Genomic DNA, 17,252 nt, shown 5'->3' on the forward strand with positions numbered 1-17,252 from the left:
GATCTTGGTGATGCTTTACGGATATGGTATGAAGAAACAATTCGGCAAATGGCGGACACAATTCAGGACATGAAAATCAAATTAGACGAAGTTGGATCTAATACAAGGGAAGCAATGTCAATTCTACGGAAGGTGACTGTAGAAAAACCAGGGCCTGCAGGTAAATAGTATAGTCAGTTATATTGTGTATATAATTTATATGGGTTAAAATGTGTATTAAGTCCCTTCGTGGTAGATAACCATAATCATTTCAGCACAAAGGCATTTAAACAGTTTAAACATTATCATTTCCTAATTTATGTGTTATTTATAGGGCTGGGGGGTGTGTAACGACTAAACAAAACGAAGGCGCGCACCAGATATTTGCATGTTTTATGTGGTTTTCTTTTCTAGCGCACCGTTATGGTGTTTGACGCTATGTCGTATTGAATAATCATGACGTACAAACAGTGATTTTGATGCATAATAACGTTATAGTTTCAGTCTTCTTTGTTTGATAGGAAAGCAAATCGGGCCGTGATATGGTGTCCAATGTTAATGAAAAAGAAAGTTACATTTAAGTAATCAGTTCACATGTAATTTCTTCTTTATATCATTGCTAATATGTGTTCTATGGCATAAAGCAAATTGCCTTTCTAAAACTTGGAAAGGAAAAGTAAAGATTAGTCAAAAGGAGGCAATGCCAAAACAATAAGATTGCGCTTTCTTGATGTTTGAAAAAGGTCTTTTATAAAGAGTTTGAATTTCAAATAGTTTTCATTTTTAAGGGGACAAAAACAAAAGAATAAAAACTGTAGACGGCATCCTGAAGAAACTTCAAGGTTTGTATATAATTTGTTGTTGACATTATTGCACTAATGCATGTACCAGTAAAACATCTGTATAACAATGATGCTTTAGTATATAGTTCACAATGTATCAGATACTTTCATATCAACATGGCTAGAATTTGTTTTGTGGAAGTTTAATGTTTGGCTTTAAAGGACTACCATTACGTATGTAGTTTCATCTGCAAATGATTTTTATGACGGAATTTCGCGTACTCGCTTGCCAGAATACGGTACTCATGCTGAGCTATTGTGATCACTTGCCTCCGTCGTTTTTCATTACACGCGTCTAATTTCCGTTCACATTTTGCTTAGACGGCTTCACGTCGATTAAACTAAACAAATATTTAAACGAAATCTAAGATGCAGGTCCGATTTTGAAATATTTTTGCAAAATATTTATGTACATTTTACTGTAGTGGCTTTCCAGCAAACCTATTTAAAGCGTTAAACACATAGCATATAGGGAACGGGGTCTCTTTCTCTTTTTTCCCTATAATGAAATGGAATGGGAACTGTCATTTCTTCTCAGAAACTGATTTCCCAATCTCGAAATAATTTCACACGAATATTTCGAAGTTGACTATTAAGATTGTTCAGATTATACTAGAACATACTGACTAGAGTATACTGATTCCTCAAACACTGTGGACTCGAGAGATTATAGACCATCACTTCTATGACACAGTCTTTCTTTCCGTATTTAATTTTAATTCAAGGAAATCTTTCTTGGATGCTGTCTTACAAAAATTGTTCAAGTTTTCGCACATTGGAAAAAAGCATGACCGCCACGAGAGTAGAACTCTCTTTGTGACAACTTTGGCGTACTTAGAAGAACCAAAATACATGTAATATGGCAAAATGAGTCTCAAGTAAATTACTATTACTAACATTGCTTACATGGCTGCATGGAGCGGGTGTTTATATATGTTAAACTGTGATACTCTAATTAGCAATCTATAGCTACTACAATTTACTTGTGCTACATTTAATTTATTTTATTAATTTATCTATCCATTCATTTGAGCCTCATATATGCACATTTACATATAAAATTTCATCATAAAAGATAAAACACATATTGTACATATCCATTCTTTAAGAAGAATTACAAGAGCATGTATATTTGAAAGGTTCTTGGCCTTTAAATATCAATATTCCTAATTCATTATTGATTACTACTTCCCTTCGTTGTATAATCATAAATTAATACTGCACCTTAAAATGTACCAAATCATACACGGAAACATTACTAATGAACGATTATCTATTTGTATCAATTAGCAAGCTTTGAAGCAACAATCAAGGAGTTACCAGATAATTTCAGTGCGTCAGTAGAAGTGTCCGACATCCGAACAAAACTACGAGATAATCATCACGTGATTGTAACCGGAAGTTACAATAGTCGTTACTTTGAAACAGCACTTGCAGCCATTAAAGGAATGGATTACGATTACAAACGAAGTGTCGAAATGCACACGTCTTCGGATTGGCGCCATATAGATCCTGAAGATGTTGATTTGGTCCTCTGCAGAAATCCGTTCGGAAATTTATCATATGACGGAGACAAGTCCAAAAGTATGGCTGATATATTCAACAGTATGATGCATACAACTAAAGGGGACGATAACAAAACGTTAGACATCATCATGGTAACAGACTCGGCGATTCTGGCGAAGTGCAAACAATTCCATGATCACAATATCTTTGAAGACGTTGTCAATGTGTTTGATGATACAAGCGAAACTCATCCGGCAGACCTTACACTTGGTACGAAATTTTAGTTCATTACTTTAGTCTTTGACATATAAGTAATAAATATTTCAGTACGCGGAAATGATAATGTAGAGCTATATGCGACATACGAATACGCAACTTCTTGAAATATGTATTTTTTTTATTGTTTTCAGAGTGCAGAAATCAGGATGTGTACTCCGCTTATTTGCCCGTTAGCAACAACTTGAAGGGTAAACATACTCAATATTACAATATCTATATAAGTGCTAGTACTAGATGTAATCATTAATTCTCTTTTATTACAGAACAATTGTCTAATTTCAAATCATTTTTGATATGGGTAAAAACATGCATGAGTACATGACTCCTTACATAATCATCGGGCTATAGTTTGTGCTACATAACCGTTCTATATTCAACACATTTGTACAGGGCTAATAGTACTGAAATTTTTTTTTAAAATGTTATTTTATAAAACAGTTATTGAATGGCTTGCTGTTAATATACGAAACTATTGGCTCTCGGTCTCCCGGACCTCAGACTATAGTTTTGGCTATTGATCGGCAAGCCATTCAATAAGTGCACAATGTTTAAGTATTTTATTTATTATTTCAATAAAAGACATGACCATCAACTTCTTGAAGCAATATAGAATATGCAGCGGTCAAGTTGACGAAGAAATCCTCAAGAAAACTAGGCTTAAATTCAAGGCAAATAAAGCTGTTGTGCTGACAGGCCCAAAGAAATGCGGAAAGACATCATTTGCAGTCGCCATAGCTTCTTCGTATGATCCATCACAATGTATACTTCTGACTGAACCAAACGATTTTAAGACAATTGATTTACAAAATACATGTTTGGTAATCATAGATGAGTTTACTGGAAAGTATTGTTACGATAAGAAAGACGTGTATAAATGGTACAGTATGTTTGACCATTTGTATAATGCCACAACGGCGGGACAGATGAATGTGATAATCACATGCGAAAAAAGCAAACTAGACAAATGTTGCGACGAGGTTTCACCACACCCTTTGCTTGAACACAGAGTAAATATGCCTGAACGTACCATTGCCATCAAACAGGAGATGTTACTTCGGAATACAGAAAGTAAGTAGGAACTTTGAATGCTCAAATGACCTTCATTGTTATAAATTTTAAGTACAGTTGAAACTCGGTATCTCGTACTCGCTAATCTCGAAATTCCAGCTATCTAAGTACCCTCAAAATTTCTTATTTTATGTAATTTCATCTCGTTTAAGCAAGATTCGGCGTACTGAGACTTCATCTGTGTCGAAGTCAATTTGAAGTCCCTAAGGTTTTACATCTCGATGTGTCGTGTTGAAATTTCACAACAAGTAGGCATGGTCATGTATTGCAAACATGAAATCAATAAAACTACGATCAAAATGAGTTTCAAATTTATACGTACTCTCAAATTGAACATAAATTGTACATGTCGTTGTTAAATGTACATACGAGGGCGATTCAATAAATTCTGTCACAAATGGTCTTCCATAGAAACCAATGAACATAATAGCACGAAAATTTCATATAATTGATAAGTATGTTTAATAACCTGTGAAAAATCGAATTAAGGTTCTTCAAACGTATTTGGAGACTGCCACTTGGGTGAATTTTAATTCATAGATAATTACTGTTCAGAGGAAGTAGGAAATGTTTTATATCAAGGTAAGCTTGTTTGGGAATAAATTTTTTGTCTTACATCACATTTACTTCGACTGTCAACATTCTATTTTTAGTAAATATCAAACTTATTTTTTAACAGTATTTTTTCTTTAATTTCTGGTTGTGTATAACATATTTATTTAAGAATTTTTAAATGCGCATGTTTTGTAACACTTTCAACAAGAAATATGTTCGGCATATAATGTCAATTTTGATTTTTTTAACTAACTACTAATGGCTGAGTAAAAGTCAGGCAAGGTCGGTCATTTGCAAAAAGGACTAAAAGTGCTAAGAAGGTTTCATATGTCATTTTAGCTCGACTAGAGCTATCCTGCTCGACATGGCGTCGGCGTCCTGCCGCGTCCACACCTTGATTAAATTTTTGATGCACCTCCTCTTTATCTCTGTAACTACCTGATGGATTTGCTTCAAACTAAAAATAGTTATTTTTCATCATTACCCACATCATCTGGCTCAAGGGCCATAACTCTGATAATACCAATAATTCTACTTAGATTTTCAGATTACAGATTTGGTGATTTTCACTGTATCTCTGTTATTACAGAAGAGATTTGATTCAGACTTAAAACATTGTTCCATATTATCACCCACATCATTTTACACAAGGGTCATAACTCTGGCATCAGTATTTCATGAATTATGCCCCTTTTACGTAAAATTTCAGGTTAAAGTCTAGATGCACTTTCACTCTATATCTGTTATTTACCAAACATTTTGATTCAAAATTAAAATAGTTGTACCACATCATCCACATCATCACCCACATCATATGCCACAAGGGCCATGACTCACTGTTATTTCATGAATTATGCTCCTTTTTACTAAACATTTCAGGTTAATGTTGGTGCACTTTCACTATATCTTTGTTATGAATTAATGAATTTTATTCAAACTTAAATTTTAAATAGTTCTTCCACGTTATTGTCCTAATAATATGACACAAGGTACATAACTCTAACACAAATATTATGTGAATTATATAGTAGTACCCTGTTCCATATCTTCACACATTTTATGAAACAAGGTTCATAATGATGGCACCAATATACTTTGAGTTATATTTCATTTTTAAAATATTCGGTTCAAGTTGTGATGCACTTTTGCTCTAATTCAGTTACTAAATACATTTGATGCAAACTTAAAATAGTTGTTCCACATTATTAGCCACGCAATATGACACATGGTGCATAACTTTTGCAGAAATTTTCCATGAATTATTACACTTTCCTATCTCTGATATTACTAAATAATTTGACACGGACTTAAGCTATTTCCAATATCTTTATCCACATTAGAGTCATTAAACACCCCAGTGACAGCTCCAGCTTCCTCAGATGTGCCCAGTTTCACTGTTCAGCATCGAAATAGTCGAAATAGCTCTTGTCTTCAATTCTAGTTGCCCCGTTTTCTTGCAAAGAGGGTTGAACCATCACAAGCATTTCCTACAAAAATAAAGTACTTACAGCTGTCAGTAAATTAAATCAAAATAAACATCAAAGTAAGGGCTTGAAAGGCATACAACATATTCACGACAATGCGTCCGCCACCCAAAGTCAAACTGTCATGCGTTGGACAAGAAAAGGTTATAGGTAGGACACAACCTTATTTCTCCTGATCTGTGTCCCTGTCTCCTATATCTGTTGTAAAGAGCATGCTCGCAGTTAATAGGGGCGGATACAGGATTTTTGTGTTGTGGGGGAGTGGGGTGGGGGGCGCAAAGTATTTGTAGTAGAGCAACTAGGGTGGTCAGGAGGCATGCGCCCCCGTAAAATTTTGAAACCAATGGATCCATCTGGTGCATTGTTGGCGTTCTGAGGTACTTTATTTGGTATTGAAAAAGGACAGGTGACAAAGTCAACACAAATAACATGCTAATTATAGTCCATTGTTTATGACTTGATAGACTTATTCTTGCGCAAGTATTTTGGAATTGCTTAGCCCGATTTCTGAGGATTTTTATGGGAAGGGATTACCAGGGGCTATTTAACATAGAAATGGTAAAGAGCGTTATAGGAGCTCGTGCAAACTTTGTCGGATTTTTATTGTGCGAGCGTAGCGAGCGAGAAAAATGTTTTTGTTTTTTTTTCACCCAGAACAAAAGACAAATTACCTATGCGAACGTAGCGAGCGAGAAAAAATGCATATTTTTAAAATTAAATATTATTTTATATTTTTCATCCAGAACAAAAGAAGGGATTACCAAGGGCTATTTAACATAGAAATGGTAAAGAGCGTTATAGGAGCTCGTGCAAACTTTGTCGGATTTTTATTGTGCGAGCGTAGCGAGCGAGAAAAATGTTGTTTTTTTTTTCACCCAGAATAAAAGACAAATTACCTATTCGAGCGTAGCGAGCGTGAAAAAAAAATGCATATTGTTTTCACGCGAGCGAGAAAAAATGCATATTATTTATTTTTCCACCCACAAGAAGAGACAAATTACGTACGCGAGCGAGAAAAAATGCATATTTTGCACTTTTTTCACCCAGAACAAAATATAAATTATCTATGCTCGGGCGATTTTAGCGGGGGGGGGGGGGGGAAGAGAGAATTTCTCAGTGTCTCAACAGTATACCAAGAGGAGACTACTCTTTAGCATTTAGCAAGACTCCAAAAGTGTGTTTCTGTGTAGGAAGAATATTTTGAAGAGATTTCGTGAGAAACGTCTTGATCTGATTGATACTCTCAGCATACAGAGATCAATGACAGAATTTATTGAATCATCCTCTTACATATGAGGCTACGGCAACATATTAAGCGAAAAGTAACTGCACCAAGTATCATTTTAAAGTTGAATTTTGGTGATCTCGAAGTAAACAGCTCGGTCCCGTGGAGTTACAGATACCGAGTTTCAAACAAAATCAGTTTGATATGATAATAAGTTTAAATATTAATTGCCGGAATTGATTTTTAGATCAGCTTATATGGATATTGTAACTTAATTAGTGTATTATGGTATATCAGTATACAAAAACACTGTAAAAAGTCTGGAAATCTATGTCAGTTATAAGTTCAGCCAAATGTCAGAAATGCATCTAAGCTGTAAATTGACTGAGAGTGAAACTGCATGCCATAATTCATCATGACATTTTAGATGCTCTAAGTGTCGTGGACAACACTGTCGGATCAGTAAATTGTAGTGCGAACATGGAAACAAGTCGTATGGGAATTGTAGGAGCATTTAACACGCTTTGGGGCAATGACAAACTGACGACCATACTGAGATTGCCACAAGAAGGCACAGTTCAAGATCAATACATCTCCCGTATAGGAATACCGGGCTCGGTACAGAACTTCGTGACCAGTAGAAACCTATTTCCCACTACTAGGAACAATATTCTTCCAGCAGAAAGAGGAGGTAACAATTTATTTCAGAAGTTGAGCTCTATTTATTTACTAGATAAACAAAAAGCTTAAGTCGTTGTTTAAACATGTATTTATTTATTTAAACGAGAGCAAAGTTAAATTCTACATTAGATTATGATCACAGTTTTGACCAATGTGTCGAAGCAATTAGCATGGCCTTAAAAAGTAACAAATAAAACACACTGAGAATTAACTTAATAAGGATACCGACGTGCCTGCATAAACTCTTTTTTTTCATCTAAAGTTTCTCGGAATTTTGCAAGATAAGCTGATATAAATTTCTTTTTGCTAGGTCACGTAGTGAACGTGTATGAGATGTTTTATACAACTATCATTGTAAACTCTGTACGTCTGTGTCCTTCAAGTTGCAGTCAATATGTATCAGATATATATGAAAAATGATTAGATCCTTTGTTATTTTAGATATTGTAGACAACTATGTAGGATCAACAGATACAGGTACTATGATGGAACCAAGTAGAGAGGGAATATCGGAAGCGTTCAACATGTCGTATAGAAACGAAACAGAAAAGACAATATTGAGATTGCCACAACCAGACAGAGCACCCGACCAATCCATCTCCCATATAAGAATGCCGGCATCGCTGCAGAATTTCACGACCAGGTACCGAAGACATATTCTACCAGAACAGATATTATCAACAGAAAGAGGAGGTAATAACTTATCTCGAAATTGAAGCTGTATTTATGTACTAGATATAAACAAACACAAGCCGTTGTTACGACTTTTTAAGAAAATCAATGCAACATTCTGTTTCATATTCTGTATTTGCTTATGACAAGTTTGGCGAAACGGATTACCAACCAAATAAAATTAAAAACCAACCACCACCAAAGCTACCTAATTAAGAATGCCAGTATTGATGCAGAACATTAAGGCACAAACATTTTTGACAGGAAAGGGGCAGGTTAACAACTTTTATATGTAAGTCATAATGTACACAAGTAGTTCGTGGCCAGATTCCTATGGTGGCTGATTTCTGCCAGGCGAAAACACGACAACAAGCAAACTTGACAAAAAACATATTTGTCGAGTTTTTGTTCTTCGAGTTTTTCTTCATGTTTTCGTGTTGGCGGGATGAAAACATATAACCACATATTCTACAAAAAGCTCGACGTTTAGAAGGCGCCGACGTTTAGAGGGCGGGTATGAATAGTCGTGTTGGCGCCCTTTATTTGTCGTGCTGTCTTGTTGTAGTGACTTTCGCCCCACCAACATGAAAACACGACAAATATCTGATTTGTCGAGTATTCATGTTTTCGCCCCGCCGACACAAAAACACGACAAATACCTTGTATGTCGTGTTTTCGTTATTTCGTCCGCCGACGCGAAAACACGACATATACTTTATTAATTCAAATTATACACTGTTGGTGAGGTATCACATTTATCTTGATAATAAGATAGTGTCTATTTGGTCAGCCTTAAAATATCTCTATCCCGCTACCTATGTCATTAAAGGCTGGGTAGGCAGGTAGAAAAAAATAAGTTTCAAAAATTTATTTATTTTATTGAACAGTTCCAGTAAACAATGTGATATTGTGATATAAAATCTGTCTTTCCCGTGTACTAATTTATAATGGTACAAATTTTCAGTCATAAAGACCTTTGTAATACATACTTTGTATGTTTAAGTTGAATGTAATATTTCTGACGTTATAGAAATAAACCATTTTTAGCTCATCTGATTTTTTGAAAAAAAATGATGAGTTATTGTCATCACTTGAGCGGTTGTCGGCGTCGGCGTCGGTGTCGGCGTCGGCGTCTGCGTCGGCGTTGCCTGGTTAAGTTTTATGTTTAGGTCAGCTTTTCTCCTAAACTATCAAAGCTATTGCTTTGAAACTTGGAATACTTGTTCACCATCATAAGCTGACCCTGTATAGCAAGAAACATAACTCCATCTTGCATTTTGCAAGATTTATGGCCCCTTTTGTACTTAGAAAATATCAGATTTCTTGGTTAAGTTTTATGTTTAGGTCAACTTTTCTCCTAAACTATCAAAGCTATTGCTTTGAAACTTGGAATACTTGTTCACCATCATAAGCAGACCCTGTACATCAAGAAACATAACTCCATCTTGCTTTTTGCAAGATTTATTGCCCCTTTTGGACTTAGAAAATCAGTTTTCTTGGTTAAGTTTTATGTTTAGGTCAGCTTTTATCCTAAACTATCAAAGCTATTGCTTTGAAACTTGCAACACTTGTTCACCATCATAAGTTGACCCTGTACAGCAAGAAACATAACTCCATCCTGCTTTTTGCAAGATTTATGGCCCCTTTTGGACTTAGAAAATATCAGATTTCTTGGTTAAGTTTTATGTTTAGGTCAACTTTTTCTCTTAAACTATCTAAGCTATTGCTTTGAAACTTGCAACACTTGTTCACCATCATAAGCTGACTCTGTACAGCAAGCAACATAACTCCATCCTGCTTTTTGCAATAATTATTGCCCCTTTTGGACTTAGAAAATCATTTTCTTGGTTGAGTATTATGTTTAAGTCAACTTTTCTCATAAACTATCAAAGCTATTGCTTTAAAACTTGCAACAGTTTTTCACCATCATAAGTGGACACTGTACATCAAGAAACATAACTCTATTCTGCTTTTTGCAAGAATGATGGCCCTTTTTAGACTTAGAAAATCATGGGTAGGACAATATTTCTATTACACAAAAAAAATCAGATGAGCGTCAGCACCCGCAAGGCGGTGCTCTTGTTAGATTTGCAATAAAATATTTTGGAAAGGAGCAATTTCTTATGGGTAGGAAGTGGGATGGGAAAGAAACAATATTTTCATTTCGTCCTTGTCTACTTTAGTTTGAACATATGATTTCTTGATTTTTGGAGTACAACATAAATATACTTATCAAAGATTATATTATTGATACCTTTCGAAGGTCTATTTCTATCTTTAAAAGGGAATGTGATATAAGTTCTATATTATACCGCGCTTGAAAGATGAAACAGATTGTCTTTTAAATGCTCATTTTTTATAACTGAATTCTTCGAGGTTTAGTGATCTCGAAATAAATCTGTATATTTCATACTTTAGAAATATTTAAGAGGCAGTCTTACACAGTATTTGTTGCAGTTCACAGACCATTTCCAAGGGAAAGTGACACCAGAATCAAAACATGGTTGCAAAGATTATAGAAACACTTAAAAATCAGTAACAGTATCAGGTTTTGTGACGGAGTATCCTCCTCAGTGCTAACAAAAAATCTAATAACGAGTTTCAAAAATCAGTCAATGCCTAACAAATTAGTACAAAAAAGTAGTTCTGCCGCCTTCATCACACAGTCATACTAACCTAGCAGATGTATTTAACATGATGTGTACATATGTTATATTACAAGAACATTTAGATAAACAGTTCCGAGCATGTGGATAGATGATACATTTTGAACAGCTCGCAGAGCTAGACGATCCGAGCTCTTTTACTGGAAGTAGAAGAGCTGTAACGAGAGATATTTTTATCATTTCACAGTATGCTCAAGTCGTTCGTCGATAACTACACAAAAAAGTGATCGCAAGGTGTTCGCTATATTGACTATTATCAGTCCAGATCTCTGCGCGCGTCTTGTTTATGTGTAATTGTTGTGCATTTGTCTAGCTGAAGACGCCAAAACGAAAACACGAGAACTCGACAAAGAAGATTTTTGTCGGGTTTTCATGTCGGCGGGGCGAAAACACGAAGACTCGACAAAAAAGGCATTTATCGTGTTTTCGTGTCGGCGGGGCGAAGTCATACCAACACAACTGACCGACAAATATAGGGCGCCAACATGACATATTCATACCCGCGAACACGAGAAGTCGACAAATAAATATGTCCTGTCGATTCCCTCAAAACGCCATGTTTTTTGTAAAATGTGTCAAGTTTTCATGTTGTCGCCTCTCCAACACAACAACAGGTCATGGCAGAAATCAGCCTTCCTTTGACTACACAGAACAGTGGTCTAAAATTCCAGACTAATCTATTACTTTTTGTCCAACATGTACACTGTTCTGCTCTGGTACCCATCACTATTGAGATTATCCATAGTTTATTGGAACCAAGAATTGCTTTCTGTTGTCGTAAATATTTATCACGTGACTGTTCCAACTGCACCAGGTTTTATTAAGGACAGTCCGCACACGTTTTAAACCTTCCGCAACACTATACTTATAATATATTCACTCGATTGTAGAATGTTCGGAGTAGTCCGTGTTAAAGTACCTTCCGTTATTCATATTCGTGATGTTTGGAAGATCCGTTGCTGTACTTATTGTGCTAATCCTTATCATTTTATTCACAAAGAGAAAATAATTGCTTTACTTGTTTCTTTTTCAGTTGTAACAGATCATCTGTCTAGCACTCATGGACATCAAAGAATTCAAAGGTATTATAAAAGAACTAATTTCTGTAGGGAGGCGGGGACGGGTGTGGGCACTCACTTCTGGTTTTAGCTTAGTGTTCATCAGGAGCTAGTTGGACGTTCTAAATGAATAAACAGCCAAGTAAAAAAACCCATAAATTTCTACGATTGGACCGATTTCATTTTAAATTCGGATAGATATCGTTTGACCATGGGTTAGAAGTCGTACCGATGTCGACGGCATAGGGACGTATTATGTAATGGCAAAGGTCCTCTGTCTGTCTCTTTTTGAGTACGTCTGTACGCTTGTCTGTCCGTTAGCAAGTTCGTTTCCGCTCATAAACTAAGAATACTTTGACCTTAAACACTCAGACGTGATTTGAATATTGCTCATGGGCTCCCATCGATCTGGGGTCAGTGGATCAAAGGTCTAGGTCACGGTGTCTGATAGTACACACTTTGTTTCGCCCAATATCTTGAGAATCCCTGAATTTGCAATCCTAAAACTTAGCAGGCACATTGTCCAATGTGCATTGTATGACCCTTATTGATCTTGAGGTCAAAGGGTCTAAAATCTAGGTTACATTGATTGTTGGTACAAAACCGTTTACGCTCAGTATCTTGAGAATCCTTTTTTGAAGGTCTTCAAACTTGGCAGGCATATCCCCTATTAATTTTGAGGTCGTACGTCAAATGTCAGGGTCAAACTGACTGTTACTACAAAAGCCTTTTCCGCTCAATATCTTAAGAATACCTTTACTTTTACTTTTGACGATTATCCTACTTGTTAGGCACAATGCCACCGGGCAGTTGACGCCTCTTATTGATTTTGAGGTCAGACGTCAAGGTCACATTGATTGATGGTACAAAACCGTTTTTTCTTATAATTCTGAGAAAAATTTGATCTATGACCTTAAAACTATACAGACACATTGCAAGTGGATGATCCATATTTATTTTGAGATAAAAAGGTCAACGTTGTTGTTCACCTTTAAAATGTAACAACGCTCTTTTTCCTTTCTACAGACGTAAATGTCGTGTGCTTTATTAACGCTGCTGTAAGAAAATAGGGTTAAAATGTTAGTTTCATTTTTATTTGTTGAATAAAAACATTTCATCATTTGCTGTAAGTGTGGATAGGAATACCCGGTTCTCAGGTAACTGCTGGCATGGTATCTCGGCAGAGCATCGTTACTGCCTTTAGAAACAGTTACCCCTTGTAGCTGATATTCCAATCAGCACCTACAACCAGTGAGAGAATCTGTTACACATGAACATTTACATATGGCGGCTAATGTTGATATAAAGAAAACACGCATAAAAAGGTAAGGTAATGACCGTATGCATTAACACAATCTTTTTTCATGCATTACTATAATATAAACAAAAACAAATTGATGTGGCACATATTTTATATCGGACAGACAACGGACCTTTGCCGGACCTATCTGTCAATATTCCGATCACTAACTGAATTCTGTTCAATTTTGGCGTGCTCATCGGCAAGCAAATTTTACAAAGTACAAATGATAAAAAAAGGAAAGAAAGAATAAGAAAAAAATGAGACAGTATCCTTTTAGCTCGCATTGGCAAAAGTCATAAAAGTTTTGCGATACACCTGACGTATATAAATGCCTTTCCTTTCACGGTCTGACATAGGTTTCATAACTCTTACTTTTATTTAGATAAAATTATGCCCCTTTTTACACTTAGCCGTTTTTCACCAACATAATAATAGGGATTCTCACAAAATAAATGAACTTTCCACACGCTTATTCGCCATAGTAAACAACAGGGCAGCTTTTATACTTGTGAAATGCAAAGAATTTCTTTACGTCAGTCATGTATATATTTTGAAAGAGCTGTCTATCAAGGAGTGTTTATTTACGATACTATTATTGCTTCTTACGTGTACATTTTACAATTTATTTATTTCGGGGGAATATGAAAGCAGTTGAACATTTGAAGATATCAAAATTGTTTCCATGAGCTGTTATACATGCGTACATGTGTTGGCCCAATAGACTGAAGTTTCGAGATTTACAAGATAATAATGATGAGGATCTCTTTCATTAGCTTTTATTTTCATCGACATGTATAGCTAGTTTGATAACAGGCGCAAATTATATTAAACTACGTCTTTAAGATTTTGAAATTGAGTCAGAAACTATCTGAAGATAAATGCCTTTTTAAACACATATGATGTAGTCAAACATACTCTGTTCAGTTTCAGTATCTTAATTAGATGAAATATATTGAAAAAGTGTATTGTATATGATGCACTTCCAGATGTGATTATCGAAAAATATGTCATTCAGTGCAAATGAATGCTATCATCTTTTTACAAAATGAACACTTTGGTCTGACATAACTTTGTTTATTATTCATTTTAGAGTAGCACATAACCAGACAAGCATTCCAAGTGCACAGAGATTAACAGGTTCACATGTATGGTCGGTCAAGGAAAAACATAAGTGTAATATTCGGGTAAATGGTGACGTAATTAAATGTGATATCCGAGGTTGTTGCCGTTTAACTTCTGGAGAGATTCTGTTAGCAGACCACGTTCACAGCAGACTGAAGAAACTTAATGACAGGTACCAGGTGATCAGTGTGTGTAAGATGCCTCCATTTCCCAATGATGTTTGTTATATTGGTAACAATGTAGCTGTAGTATCACTGACCTCGAATAAACTGCAGTTTATTGATATTAGGGAAGGTATGACACTTACCAGGTCTGTTGATACAGATCATTCTTGCTGGGGACTGGCCTATGGTAATAACCAGTTATATGTTGTAGGTGACAGTTTCGTCTGTATATACAGTAAAGATGGTATAAAGCAGCATATTCTATATACTCATCAGTCTCGTTATCCTTTATTCCGAAATATTGCACTGAGTGATGATGGCTGTTTAATATACATCTCAAACATGTATGGTGAACTTGTTACCGTTGACAGCTCAGGAAACCACATGTGCCCTTTCACTGATACAGAACTCAGAGAAGCCAGTGGAGTGTGTGTAGATGGTGAAGGTCATGTTTTGGTATCTTGCTATTTAGACAAGATACTACAACTTAGTTTTGATGGTAAGATGAAACTTGGAATCATAGCAAACAGATCTGATAACAGATACTCGGCAAAAACGTTGTGTTTTGATAAAGAAAATACAATTCTGGTAGCAGCTGGTTGTAATGATAACATCTGGGTTTTAAAACTACAGTTATAAAACATATCTTTTAGTTGACTGTTCAATGTATACAACAAATAAAATCATTAACTTGAAAGTAATGTATAAAGCATTTTCAATAGATCTATGTGTAGGAATTTAATTTTGTTTTTGCCTCCTTCCTTGTCCTTACTTATATTGCCTGTATTCTTGTGTTTCGAGAGTGTGAATGTCGTATAAGAGTAAAGCTATTAAAAGGTTTAGAACTAATTATTCGTTGTAAGACTTCTTATCATACGTAGTCACCTATACATCAAAGAAACCAGCTAGGTGAGGTCATTAAGGTCCAGTGTCGTGTCAGCTATTGAAGGCTTATATAAAGTGACAATGACGTTACAAGTCACAACTCCGAGCTCCCTGATACGTGCACGTCGTTACCGGGTGAAGCACATATGATGCTAATTGGGTCAGCGCCGTAACTCTAAGTCAACTTCTGGACTAGTTAGCGACACAGGACTTGGTGGGTCGGAATCTTTTTTCGTCGATGCCGGATCAACAGCTCTGAGGATTTATTGAGAGATTTAGCCACGGCTGGTTCATCGACGGTGAAGAAGATATCAGCACTCAGGGGACTCGGTAGGGGCACATAAAGGGAAGATGGCAAGCTACATTGATGTCAGACCGATGGCCTTCTACAGACCACATCGACGGGATGCAGACCAGATGACCAGGCATTGTGTTAGCACACAAAAGAAGGAAACTAAACTTAGAAACTACTAAATGGAGATGTTGTCAATAGTCGGAAAGTCACAGAACTATGCTGTGAGACGACCACTCAGATAAGAGCAACATAACAACGCCGAGCATAAACAGCACAGAAACAGAATCGACGCAGCACACTAATCAATACAGCAACTTAACTACGTTGTTAACATAATCGGTGCTTCAGCACAGTAAACGCTCACCCATGTTGGTCGCCTGTGTCGAGAATAAGCTAATCTAAATATCATCATCACTAGTCTTGGCTTTATATATTGAAAGGCATATATATCGTTACAAACACGAGCACTACTCGCAATTTTTCCGACTTCATTAAAGTGCAGTGACACAATATTTTGAAGGCCTGACAGGCTGTGTAACGTGATTATCACGTCCATTAGGCACAAACTAGACTACTTTATTAAGGTGGAGTGTCGTGGCATCTATTGAAGGCCGATTAAGCTATAATGTCAAGGTGCAGTGCCGTCATGTATTGAATGTCTATATTTTGTGACAATCTCATTCAGTAGTTCACTAGGCGATTTCATTAAAGAGTGTTGATTGAGATATTGAAAGTTTTATAACAGACAATCATGTATTAACACAAGCAAAGCGACTTTGTTAAGGCACAGTATAGTTATGTCACAAGCGAGGCGACTTAATTAAGATGGAGAGTTGTCACGTATTATCGCAAGCTGGTTGACTTCATTAAGGTGCACTGCCGTCATGATTGTCAAAGATAGGCGACTTCATTAAGGAGAAGGGTCGTCATGAATTTATCACCAGCTAGTCTAGCTTATGTCCACACCAAAAATATAATGGTCCTACATACCACATAACATCATCTGTGAAAACTATAGAAGCATGACAATTTAATCAGACAGTTTACAGAAGGTTTTTATGAACATGAACTGTTTGTAAAACACATGTCCCAGATGTCGACTTCATTAAGGGGAAATGTCGTCATGTATTTATAACAAGCTATTCTAGCTAATGCCCATGATGGTAGTTTTTATGTAAATATAGATGTGTTATTGTCAGGCTCAAGTATTCTGTGACATTGACCTGTTGCCTAATTATCCCTACAGCAAGTAGGGACATCTACTGATCATAGACAATCATGTGAAGTCCAAAGCGTTTTCCAGCTACTTTTCGATATTTTTCTAGCCTAAAGTCATGTTGTTACCTATTTCATAACCTGACTGGAAAAATAAAAGTATTTGTTTTTATTGTTGTTGATAACAATTTTCAACTTGTCTCAATGCGATATTGACCTTGATCTTTGATCTACTGAACCCAAAGCAGCAGGG

General features: G+C 36.0%; 2 protein-coding genes across 2 annotated transcripts; both read left to right on the forward strand.

Annotated features, from left to right (window-relative positions):
* The first annotated feature begins 6 nt into the window (after positions 1–6).
* LOC128554938 (uncharacterized) lies at positions 7–3,697 on the forward strand. The gene is made up of 5 exons (XM_053536271.1): positions 7–160; positions 768–821; positions 2,112–2,597; positions 2,738–2,794; positions 3,186–3,697. The coding sequence occupies exons 1-5, from the start codon at positions 49–51 to the stop codon at positions 3,680–3,682; spliced, it is 1,206 nt and encodes a 401-aa protein (XP_053392246.1). The 5' UTR covers positions 7–48; the 3' UTR covers positions 3,683–3,697.
* A 3,687-nt stretch (positions 3,698–7,384) lies between these two features.
* LOC128554939 (uncharacterized) lies at positions 7,385–15,444 on the forward strand. Its single transcript, XM_053536272.1, has 4 exons — positions 7,385–7,629; positions 8,061–8,312; positions 11,991–12,039; positions 14,409–15,444. Exons 1-4 carry the CDS (start codon positions 7,419–7,421, stop codon positions 15,241–15,243), a joined length of 1,347 nt encoding a protein of 448 aa, XP_053392247.1. The 5' UTR covers positions 7,385–7,418; the 3' UTR covers positions 15,244–15,444.
* The last annotated feature ends 1,808 nt before the right edge of the window (positions 15,445–17,252 follow it).

This window comes from Mercenaria mercenaria, unplaced genomic scaffold (assembly GCF_021730395.1).
Source record: "Mercenaria mercenaria strain notata unplaced genomic scaffold, MADL_Memer_1 contig_886, whole genome shotgun sequence".
Classification (NCBI taxonomy): Eukaryota; Metazoa; Mollusca; class Bivalvia; order Venerida; family Veneridae; genus Mercenaria; species Mercenaria mercenaria.